This window comes from Microtus ochrogaster, linkage group LG4 (genome assembly GCF_000317375.1).
Source record: "Microtus ochrogaster isolate Prairie Vole_2 linkage group LG4, MicOch1.0, whole genome shotgun sequence".
Taxonomy (NCBI): domain Eukaryota; kingdom Metazoa; phylum Chordata; class Mammalia; order Rodentia; family Cricetidae; genus Microtus; species Microtus ochrogaster.
In genome coordinates this window covers 11,894,124-11,905,226 of record NC_022030.1, presented here as the reverse complement: position 1 = coordinate 11,905,226, position 11,103 = coordinate 11,894,124, and the positions used below count along the sequence as shown (strand labels likewise).

Sequence of the window (11,103 nt, the reverse complement as noted above, 5' to 3'; positions counted from 1 at the left end):
TGCGCCACCACCGCCCGGCCGAATAATGGTATTGATAGGGTTTTGATGAACAATTTTTTATTTCTGCTTTTCTTTTGTTCCAATTTGTATTTACAATTACATTACCTTCTTGTTTCTTTTTCTTTTCTTTTTTAAGTGATAAATCAAGTATCTTCCAAAGCATTCCTACCCTATGTGTAAAGTGTTGTTTCATTTGACTTTCAAAATGTAGTTGGAAAAATGACCATTTTTGCTTCCATTCACACTTCTGACAGACATGATGGTCTGAGGAAACAATAAGACATAAAACAATAGAAAGCAACACTGCTCCTCTTCAGTTGAGACAGGCACACACTCACCTCATCTGTCAGCTCGCCAAACACTGTTATGACATCGATTAAAAGGCTCGCGGTGTAGAAGGACTTGATCATGTTTCTGGAAGAGAACAGGAGCTCGGATTTAAATTAAACAAACACTGAAATGCATTCCAATGCCTATAAAGTATGTTTAACAACACTGAAATCAGTACTTGAAATAAAGTCTATTTCAACCACACAAATGGGAGCCCACTGCTAATGTCATCATAGAAATCTGACACACTGGACCTAAGTAAATGCTACAAGTTTTTTTTCGTGAAGTTTGATTTAGCAATTTCAACTATTACCGGAATCTATATAAAAGAACAATGCACTTCTATGGTTTTAAATACTATAATAGTGACCAGTCATCTAATTTGGCTAGTACTCTTTCTTGTTTTGTGTATGATTTATTTTTTGAGACAGTGTTTTAGATGTAGCCTCTGTTAGCTTTGAGTTTTTGATGATCTTAACTCGAAATAGCTATGTGCCACCACACCCAGCTAGACTGGTATGCTTTAAAATTTGACATCATCAGTACAAATTTGTTTTGACTAAAATCAACTCAGATTTTTCACTAACTGTAAAGAGTGGCTAGCTGGGACAAATGTACTGAGAAATAGTCCTCTTGTAACCTAAAAATCACTGTATATTACAGGTCCAAAATTTAGAAACCAATACTCAGGTGGACACAGTATTCAACTGGAAACTAGACAATTCTGGTCTGAAAGTAGCCAAACTTATAAAAAAACAATTTTATATTCCTTCCTCACTTACTTGTGAAACCGTCCCGCTCGATCCTCATTGTCTGCATACAAGAACATTTTCAAAGCATAATTCTCCAAATGGGCACAACCAACTATTTCTTGAGTAACAGCTTCATTATCTCCCAGCTGTTTCTTAAGCTAAAAAAAAATCAGACACATAGCTCATGATTTTGGGTTCTCAGAAGGGTCTGTTTAAGAACAATTAACTCAAAAAAAGGAACAATTAATTCTAGTAATTACTTTAAATAAATTACTTCACTTTCATTTCAATAAAAACTAACAGCAAATCTTATAAAATAGCTCTACTCCAGCCTCCTGTACTCAAACAAAAGCCCAACTTCCTCACAAGGATGAAAACATAAAAATACAATGGGGCTTTCAAGATGAAAACAACCAAAAATAAAAGACAACATTGCCAAGTACCCTGGTGAAGAATCAAACCCATCTAACTATTACCCAGCCACTAACAAGTACCCTAAGATGGAACTAGAAACTTCTCAAGCACATAATTTAAAATTTAACTTTGACCTATTTCAGTTTGTATTAAATATATAAAAATAAAATTATGAGTATCACTGTGTTTAAAATAGTGCCTCTAGAGCACAGTGTTTAGAGGAGAGCTCACAGCAAACTAGGAGAGGAATAAGGTGACAAATTCATTACCAGATTATTTTAACTTAGACACATATAATAGCCCAAGTCAACGCAGTTTACAATTATGCAGATTTTCAGTTTGCATATCCCTCTACTACACAAAAAGTAATTTGAAATAGTTTGAAACTCAAGTAGTTTCTTTTGCTTGTCTAGAACCATTAAACTGAAATAAAAATATTTTCGGGAACATCAGATTTAGGCAACCATATCACTAAAATTGCTTTTGTTAGAGGCTGGCTGGAAAAAGAGTTCAGGGTTAGGAGCACTTGTTGCTCTTACACAAGACATGGGTTTAGTGCCCAGCACCCACACAGTGGTTTACAAAAATCTGTCACTTGAGTACCAGGGTATCTGATGTCCTCTTTTTTTTTTTGGTTTTTTGAGACAGGGTTTCTCTGTAGCTTTGGTGCCTGTCCCAGAACTAGCTCTTGTAGACCAGGCTGGCCTCGAACTCCCAGAGATCCGCCTGCCTCTGCCTCCCGAGTGCTGGAATTAAAGGCGTGCGCCACCACCGCCCGGCTCTGATGTCCTCTTATGGATTCTGTAGACAACTGCACACATGGGGAACACTCACACACATGCAGACAATCTCTCTGTCTCTACTCTCTCTCTTACACACACACACACACACACACACACACACACACACACACACACAAATGTGGATTGCCTAAAAGTCAGTCAAAGTAAAAACACTGACAATTAAAACAGAATAATTTAAAATCCAGAAGAGATATATGTAATGTTGGAATTTAAGGTAATTTTGCCTAACCTTACTCTAAATAACAGCAAAAATCCAGCTAAATCCCCATATAACACAATTTATTGTGTTTAACCTGTAAACTGATTTGTAAAGCAGATTTAGTCCTAAAAATTAGTGAAAATAGGCTACTTCATCTTATGCTCAAACAAAAATATCTCATAAAATCATGAGATATTTGAATGATTTAAAGTACAATGCAAACACTATATCACGGAGATATGCATGCAAAATTGTTGACTTTACCTCACTTGTCGTGAGTGCATGCCTTGTGAAGAACTGAGTTCTGCTTAGTCTAAAGCTTTTATCTTAGCTGTTATTACTAGTACTGAAGAAACACAATCTGTGTAAATGTCTGTGACAGGTGGAACTTTACACATTCACTGTGATGTATGAAAGTTACTGTCCATCTTCCACAGCAGCATCTCAAGCAACAGCACTCTGATTCACCTTATATCCATGCAAAGAGCATTAGAAACCAGGGACTCTGGGTAAGTAGACAGTGACAGTCACAGAGGATACTTAATCTATGGCTGCCAATTACAACTAAGCTATAAGTTCTACGCTGTTGTAGGCTGTAAGTTCTATGTTGATCTAGCCCTTTGATCTGAATAGTAACTTTGGAATAATAAAGTAAAACAATGAAAACCTTAAAAGGTTCTGGGTTAACATAAATTTTAGTATGTATTACTTTTGTTTCTTTAAGCCAAATAATGCAAGTGATCCAATTTAAAAAAAAAAAAAAACGGGAAGCAAGCACACAGCTATCAAACTACCAAAGGAACACTCACAGCAGATGCTCAACTGTGTCACTGACTGCCTGTGAGAGATAAACAAGGTGATATGCTTTTCTGTTGCTGTGGCAAAAACTAAGGAAGGGAAGGGAAGGATTTATTTGGTTTACACTTCCAGGACACAGTCCATCATTAAGGGAAGTCATGGCAGGAACTCAGGGCAGAAACTGTGAATGAATTCCTTATTGGCTTGCTCTCTGGCTTTTAGGTAGCTCTTTTGACAGTTCAAGCCAACCTGCCTTAGTATGACATCACCCACAGTGGGCTGAGATCTGTTGTACCAATTATCATGGACATGCCAACAGGCTAATCTGATCAAAGCAATTCTTTAACTGAATTTCCCTCTTCCTAGTGACTCAGATTGCACCAAGTGACAAGATAAACTAACCATGACACCAGGACAGCAGGGCACAGGGTCACTGAGTGGACCTTGATTACTAATACAAGTAATGGTTGGCATTATATTCTTTATTCAGTGACACTCAATCCAAACAACTCAACCTTCTGTTAATCTACCCACACAATAACGTTCCCGCTCCCCACAGTGAAGAGGGAGACTTCTCATCCACCTCTGTCCAGCCAGGACAGGAGAGTGCCCTGCCATGAAGAGGATAAGCAACTGGAACCACCTCCTTCATGATTCCTTCCATGAAATATCCCACTTTATTCCAGGAGGAGCCATTTAAGAATTCCTTAAGAATTCCTTAATCAGTAAGCCAGATGACCATGTGAACGAAGTTAAGAAAGGATGAGCAGAAAGCCATCAACAATAATGCATATGCAATGATAACTCGGCCTACTTTACACTTGGAGCTCCCCTGCATACAGTGTTAAGAGTTTTCTTCAGGTATAATGATATTGCTAAGTGTTGCCAGGGGAAGGGCTGAAATGACAGAAGACACATGCACAAAAACACAAAATAAAATGCCATCTCAAACAGGCAGATAGTAAGTTATTATTGTTTAACTTACAGCTTCTAACTGATCCATTAGCTTTGATAAAAATTTACGACACTCAGGAGTTTTACTATCAATCTTCATTCCAGTTTGCATAGCATATAAGCGACCTACACAAAAAAGAAAAATAAGTTGCCTTTAAATTTCTATACATTTTAAAAATATCCACCAGTTATTTAATTACATCCATGATTATAAACTTTATGGCATCCATTCATGAGGATAAATTCCATTTGTTAGGATAAAAGTAGATGGAGGAACATTTTGAATCTTTGATAAAATGTCCACAACCATTTTCTGATCAACCTTAGCTGCTCTATAATCTGGTATTTCCCTTTTTCCATGACATCGATCTCATGGTCCTTGTGTCTGGGCTTCCATGATTGTTGCTCTTGAGGTAAGTAAGTACTGCTGACTGGACACCAGGAGTGTGTGCTTATTGCAGGCTCCTCCCAACTCCCAGAGGCTCAAGAGCCTTTGCAACATATTTTGAGTAGAATACCTAGTCATTCTGCTAAGCATGCAAATTAAGGAAACACCATTCTTGTCCCCCCCAAGTGGTTTGTGGACAGTCTTATTCTTCACAGCCCTGGACTTAACAGCTGAGCATGGCTTTTCCTACACGCCTTTTCAGAACATCCAGAAAGTTGAGGAGTATCTGTCAGTTCTCTAAACAAGACAAGGTTTCATATTCTTGAGAATTATCTCATGCTTCCCCTGTTGAAACACGCAACAGCACTGCTTTTTTGACTCTAGGCTTCACCTTTGGTTTAGTTTCCTGGCTTTTTAAATGCTATCTTGTGAGATGGGAAGCAGCAGAACTTTTATACTTTAAAATTTTTAAGAGATTGAGTATTTAAAATATTTTTACCTAGTAAGAAATTCAGAACGTATATAAATTTAAAATAAAATTATATTTATTCTTGATTTTACCACAAAATTTTTACCTAAACAATGCAAGAGAACCACTATGCTAACACATTTTTCTAAGTAAGGCCTTCTTTGCTGTCAAAAGGATGTACAATTTAACTTGTGAGTCAAAGCATTAAAGTAAAAAAGACAAGATAAGACAAAATACAACCCATGTAAAGAATGCCGAACATGTGCCAGATTAGTGGTGCTGATAGTCAACTTGGGCAAGGATGCCAACAGAGGCTTGAGCTAAGATTTATAGGGAGAATTGTTCCAGTCATTTCAATGTATGCTTTCCTTTAAATAAATACACCTCTTTAAAGACTAATAAAAGCATTTGCAATAAGGCTAAAGCAAAGACCTCCTAAACACAACAGTTTTTCTTTGCCGAGAACTAGAAATGTTTGTGGTAGTGACTACGGGATGAACACACACACACACACACACACACACACACACACACACACACACACACACACACACACACACACACGTAACGCCCCCTTCTGCAAACTCAGCACATCCTGGAGACAGCAGCACTAGTGTTTTCACATGGGTACTTCCAGCACATGCACACTGGGGCAATTCTCAACTGTTATAACTGGTCTTGTGTTATGGCACCTCCTAGTGGATATATTCACAAGTTGGGTAAGAGGGAAGCAAGAGGTAGCATTTCAAGTGCCGTTTCTGAGAGCTTCTTTAAGGTGTGCTGTAACACAAAGTACCACTATATAATTACATCTATAATTATAATCTATGCAAGAGCCTGTGTATGTTAAACTCACAAAAGCTGATATTAAACAAAAACTTGTGTCAACCTAGGGATTGAAAGTAACATCTCGTTGCATTTCCTAATGATATTACCTATTTCCTAGATATCTTGGTACTCTATAAATTAGGACAGCTATCAAAATTAAAATCTTCTACTAAACTGATTTCCTTTGTAACAAACTGGTTTGAAGAACTATTTTTTTTTTTTTTTTGGTTTTCTTGAAGGTGGGGAAGAAGAGGTAGGGACTACAACAGGGGCTAATGCAAATTAACACAATACTAATGAACTAACCCCAGTCTTAGTTGTTTACTTGAGATCAGACAGAATTCTGTCTCATTCAAAGACCCTTCTAGCCCATACTGCTTCATAATCAGCACCGACCAGTGTTCCCTTGGTTCCCCTGCTCTGTCCTAACCCAAACTTGTTAGCACTTCAGGAGATCAGGATTGCAGTCCTCAGGATAATAATTATTTTTATTCCCTCACAGTCCACCTATCTTGGGACTTACAAGTTACCTTTAGGAGTTCTGCTGTTATCTAATTTGTAATGTTTCCCCAAAATCTTCTCAACTCTCTCAGGCTGCTCGTGTCCTCTGACACCCAATGCTATCATATCCGCAATGGCCTGTGGATCTCAGGGTCTATTCTTGACCATCTCACACACTTCTGAAACTTTCTTGATTACATGCATATTACTGTAGCAGAGACTGCTAGGTGCTTTCCCATATGTCTGTTTTCCATCTTTTTGCTATGGAGACATGTGTACAGTCAAAGATTATATTTTGCAACATTCAAAACAAAAGTATGGCCTTGTACAATAAACGAGACTAACACCACAGAGCCAGAAACTGCTGGGAGAGACGTCAGCAAAGTCTCCTTACAGCCATAACGGCAGGGAAGGATCTCACCTTCTTCATTTTTCCTTGCCATCTAGACTACTACTACTTGGTAACTCAACTCTAGTGTTCACCTGGAGTATATGCACCCTTCACAATGCTAGCTCTGAAACTCCTTGAGCTTGGGATCCTGTAATTTCATAGAGATGTACACTGACAGGTGTACTGTTAGCAAGCCTTTATTTTAATCAAGGGAGCAAATCCTCATTTTACTTGGCTCATTAGTTCGTTTTTTTTTCTGCAATAAACAAGATAATCTAAATCTAATATAAATACAGAGACAAACTTACTGACCTCTAAAGCATTATGTGTTCTGTTCACTCTGCTGTTCCACAAATTAATTACCATCACAAGCTAATGTGCAGCTGAAGTTGTCTATCAAGCACAACTCGTGAATGTAATACTCTGTTCTTCTAATGTTTAACTATATGCACAACTCCAGGCTTCCAGTTCCTTAGCACCTTTTCAATTTAAATTATAATCTGTCTTCTTTCAGCTATCTCTGTAACCAGATTTAATTGTACAATGTATTTTTCTTTTGGCTTTTTGAGATAAGAGTATTGCTCTGACTCTCAGGCTGGCCTGGGACTCACTATATAGCCTAATGCTAGCTTTAAGCCTGCAGGTATTTGCTGTGCTTCAGCCTCCTAAGTGCTGGGGCTAGACAGCCATGCCACCATGCCTGTTGTGGTGGCTTGAATAAGAATCTTCTCATAGGCTTAAAGATTTTAAGATGTGTACCACAGTTGGTGGACTGTTTGGGAAGACTAAGAGGTGTAGCCTTGTTGGAGGAGTTGTGGCCTTATTGGAGGAAGTATGTCACTGGGGGCAGGCTCTGAGGTTCCAAAAGCCAATAACATTCCCAACTTTTCTCTCTGCCTCTAACTTGCTGATAAGATGTAAGCTCTCAGATACTGTTTCATCACCATGCTTACCTATTTGCTGCTGCCACCACTGTCACCACCACCACCACCACCACGATAGTCACAGATTCTCCCTCTGAAAATGTTAAGTAAGCTCCTAATTAAATGCTTTTTTTTAAATAAGTTATTTGGTCATGGTGTCTTTTCATACAAATAGAACAGTAACCAGATATCCGTCTACAATATACTTTTCTATATGAACATCCTATGTGACTATACTTCTACCTGTAAATCTTTTTATTATAGCCCCCTGGCAAAAACATACTCAAATATATATATATATATATATATATATATATATATATATATATATATACACACACGATGTATTGTCATGTGAGAGATTTAAGGACCTTATTTAGCTTCTGTTATTTACAATATATAGAAAAATGTGTATCCATTTCCTCTGAAGGAAAGATACAATATATATAGAGAAATGTTTATCTATTTCCTCTGAAGGAAAAATAACATTATTTATACTTCACCACTATCATCCAGATTCTTATTCTTTAGGAACACTAGAAACACAATGTAATAATATTTATGGACATGACCTAAACTGTGCTCCCTTCATTTGTGTGTGTATCTATCTATATTACTCTGCATTGTAAAGACACTGTTATATAGTAAGATGCTTAACTTAACAATTAGATCCTCTCAAATTCTGAATTGACACCTTTGTACTAGTTATGTGTTGTGAGATATATGATCACACTGTGAACTCTGAGTGTGCATTTGCATTAATTAAACAATCAATCTTGGATCAGGAGGTGGAACCAGCAACTAGTTGACAGAAAGTAATCATAGAGAGTCAGAGGGAGGTTGGAAAACAGAGAGATGTGCAGAAAGTAGTAGGGAGCGACTTTGAGTGTGGTGGTCCTTTTTGGTTTAGAGGTGGAAGAGACTCTGAGACACCAATGAAGAGGGAAGGTCAGCTAGTTGCTCCTCAACCTCTCTGAGCTAGCAGGTTTTCACCCCAGCCTCTGACTGTACTGGTGAATAGAGTGATAGAGATTTAGTTAAAAACTACATTTGGTGGTGGCAGCAGGAGGTAGGTCTAGAGGGATTTAGAAGTCCTGACCAGCTACTGCCTGAGAAGTTAGCCAATAACTGAGGAGCCACAGTTGATGGCTGAAACAGCAGTAGATTCAGGTTCAGGTACAGCGGGTGATAAAATAACACTTATGTGGCTTACAATTTGAAGTTTGGAAAGTGTAATAGAAGATACATTCTTTAATACTAATAAAAATAAGACCTTTAAACTCTTTATGAAAATTAAAAAATATCTGCAGCCATGTGGAAGGGAAAAAGGATCAGTTTCATGAAGAGCTATTTGACACAAGCAATTCATTGTAGAGACAGAAATATGAACATTAATATGTAACACAGGTAGAAGAAATGCATGTGTAGCTAAAGTTGCCAACAATAAAATATTTCATATTGGAATTTCTTTTAGGAATGGGATGGATAGATTTTAGTTTCTTGATATTATAATTACACCATTTTCCCACTTCCATGTGCACCTCCATCCCAGCTCTTTTTCAAATTATGGTCTCTTTTTGTTTGTTTTCATGAATAAATATTATTTGATGATGCGTAATGAGGTATGTTTGCAAAAGGATTAAGTACTTTCCAAACCAACTTTAATGTGAGGCATTCGGGAAACAAACATTCACTAATCATGAAGGTATGCATTATTCAAAGTTCCACAGACTCTGAAAATAAATGTTCTAATAGGTCTTGCTTATCCAAGAGAAGTGTAAAGCGTTTAACGTGTAAATACAAAATTTTACACACAGACACACACACACACCAGAGAATAAGGTTTTATTACATCAAAAGAACATGACATTAAATACTATGATATATATTAATGTTTAAAAACAAAACTTATTTCAAAAGATATAACTGAAAATACTACAGTATATTAAGTTTGTTATAAACACCTGCTATATCATCAGTATTATCCTTTGTGAAGCAATTTCTGAGTCGAACATTGAATTACACTGCAGTTCTTATAGCAGGTATAATTGTACTACTTTCCAAAGTAAAACAACAGGAACAATCTCCTCCCCTGCCAATACACATACACTTTGACCACAAATCAAATCAAAATAAAACAAAGAACAAGAAGACAGAATAAATGAATGTCTACTAAAGGGAACGCATTCTTCCTTCATCAGACAAGTATTTTGGAGCCCTTGTAAGCTACAACTACTTTTAAGAAAAAGTTACTCTTAACTCCTCCTAAAAGATGAAATGAAAATTGACCTATAAATTAATATATCTAGGTTTTTAATATCTACAAATCAGCCAATATTCACACTTCCATGTTGGATACTAGCGTTGTGTTGACACACCGCAGGCACTACACGACATTTGATTATTAACATAAGCTGGCCCAGCAGGAGCAGGACTGTACTCTATGATACTTTTAAGGCTGAGGTAGACGATTGTCAGGTCCAAGGCTGGCCTGTGAAACTGGGAGATGTCAAGGCTTATCTAAACAGCCTAGAAAAAAAAAAACAAAAACAAACCCTAAACAAAATACATGAAGCAAGTTTCCTGAATGTTATCTAGAGAAAAGCTACAAGCATGGAACAGTTAAACCAGACCAGCATTCTGCATGGAGACACACTCTCAACTCAGGGGAAAGACAACAGCTCCAAGCCAGGACAATATGTCCTCTGGTTGAATTGGGGAAATAAAAATTAAGTTTGTCTTTAATTCTTATTTATTTATTTATTTTTATTAGTTATCTAGCTTCAGAAAGAATGAGTTATAAGGTGAAGGCTAAGGTACTGGCCAGGAGGAGGCTAAGAGAAAGTAGGCCATTGATCTGCATGGCCAAGCATAGCTAATGTTAGTCAAATACCAGTAAGGGTATGTGCATGGGGAAACTTCACAAGGCCAAAGAACGCACATAGCCCATGTGTCTACACCTTACCAAGCATACATACTGTGTTAGAATACATTTATGGCCAGGTGGTGGTGCAGTGGCAGTGCATGCCTTTAATCCCAGCATTCAGGAGGCAGAGACAGGTGGATCTCTGTGAGTTCAAGGCCAGCCTCCTCTACAAGAGCTAGTTCCAGACAGGCTCCAAAAGCTAGAGAAACCCTGTCTCAAAAACAAAAAAAAACAGATAGAACATCCTCATTGTCTCAGTGTGTGGGTGTACCCTTCGCGGGGGTCTGAAAAAAGCATAAAACCGGACTTGCTGAACATAGCAGACAATGAGGACAAATAAGAACTCAAGAACAATGGCAATGGGTTTTTGATCCTACTGCACATACTGGCTTTGGGGGAGCCTAGGCAGTTTGGATGCTCAACTTAC

At 37.6% G+C, this 11,103-nt stretch overlaps 1 protein-coding gene across 2 annotated transcripts in view; it reads right to left on the bottom strand.

The window, feature by feature from the left end:
• Nucleotides 1–11,103, bottom strand: part of Vta1 (vesicle trafficking 1) — a 57,127-nt gene that overhangs the window by 33,194 nt on the left and 12,830 nt on the right. The window contains exons 2-4 of one of the 2 annotated variants that reach the window (XM_005360992.3): nucleotides 4,282–4,376; nucleotides 1,113–1,240; nucleotides 339–414 (exon numbers count right to left, since the gene is read on the bottom strand). In XM_005360992.3, coding sequence (XP_005361049.1) covers nucleotides 339–414; nucleotides 1,113–1,240; nucleotides 4,282–4,376 — 299 coding nt within the window. The remainder of the gene's footprint in view (nucleotides 1–338; nucleotides 415–1,112; nucleotides 1,241–4,281; nucleotides 4,377–11,103) is intronic. The other variant, XM_026786446.1, reaches the window with a different exon arrangement.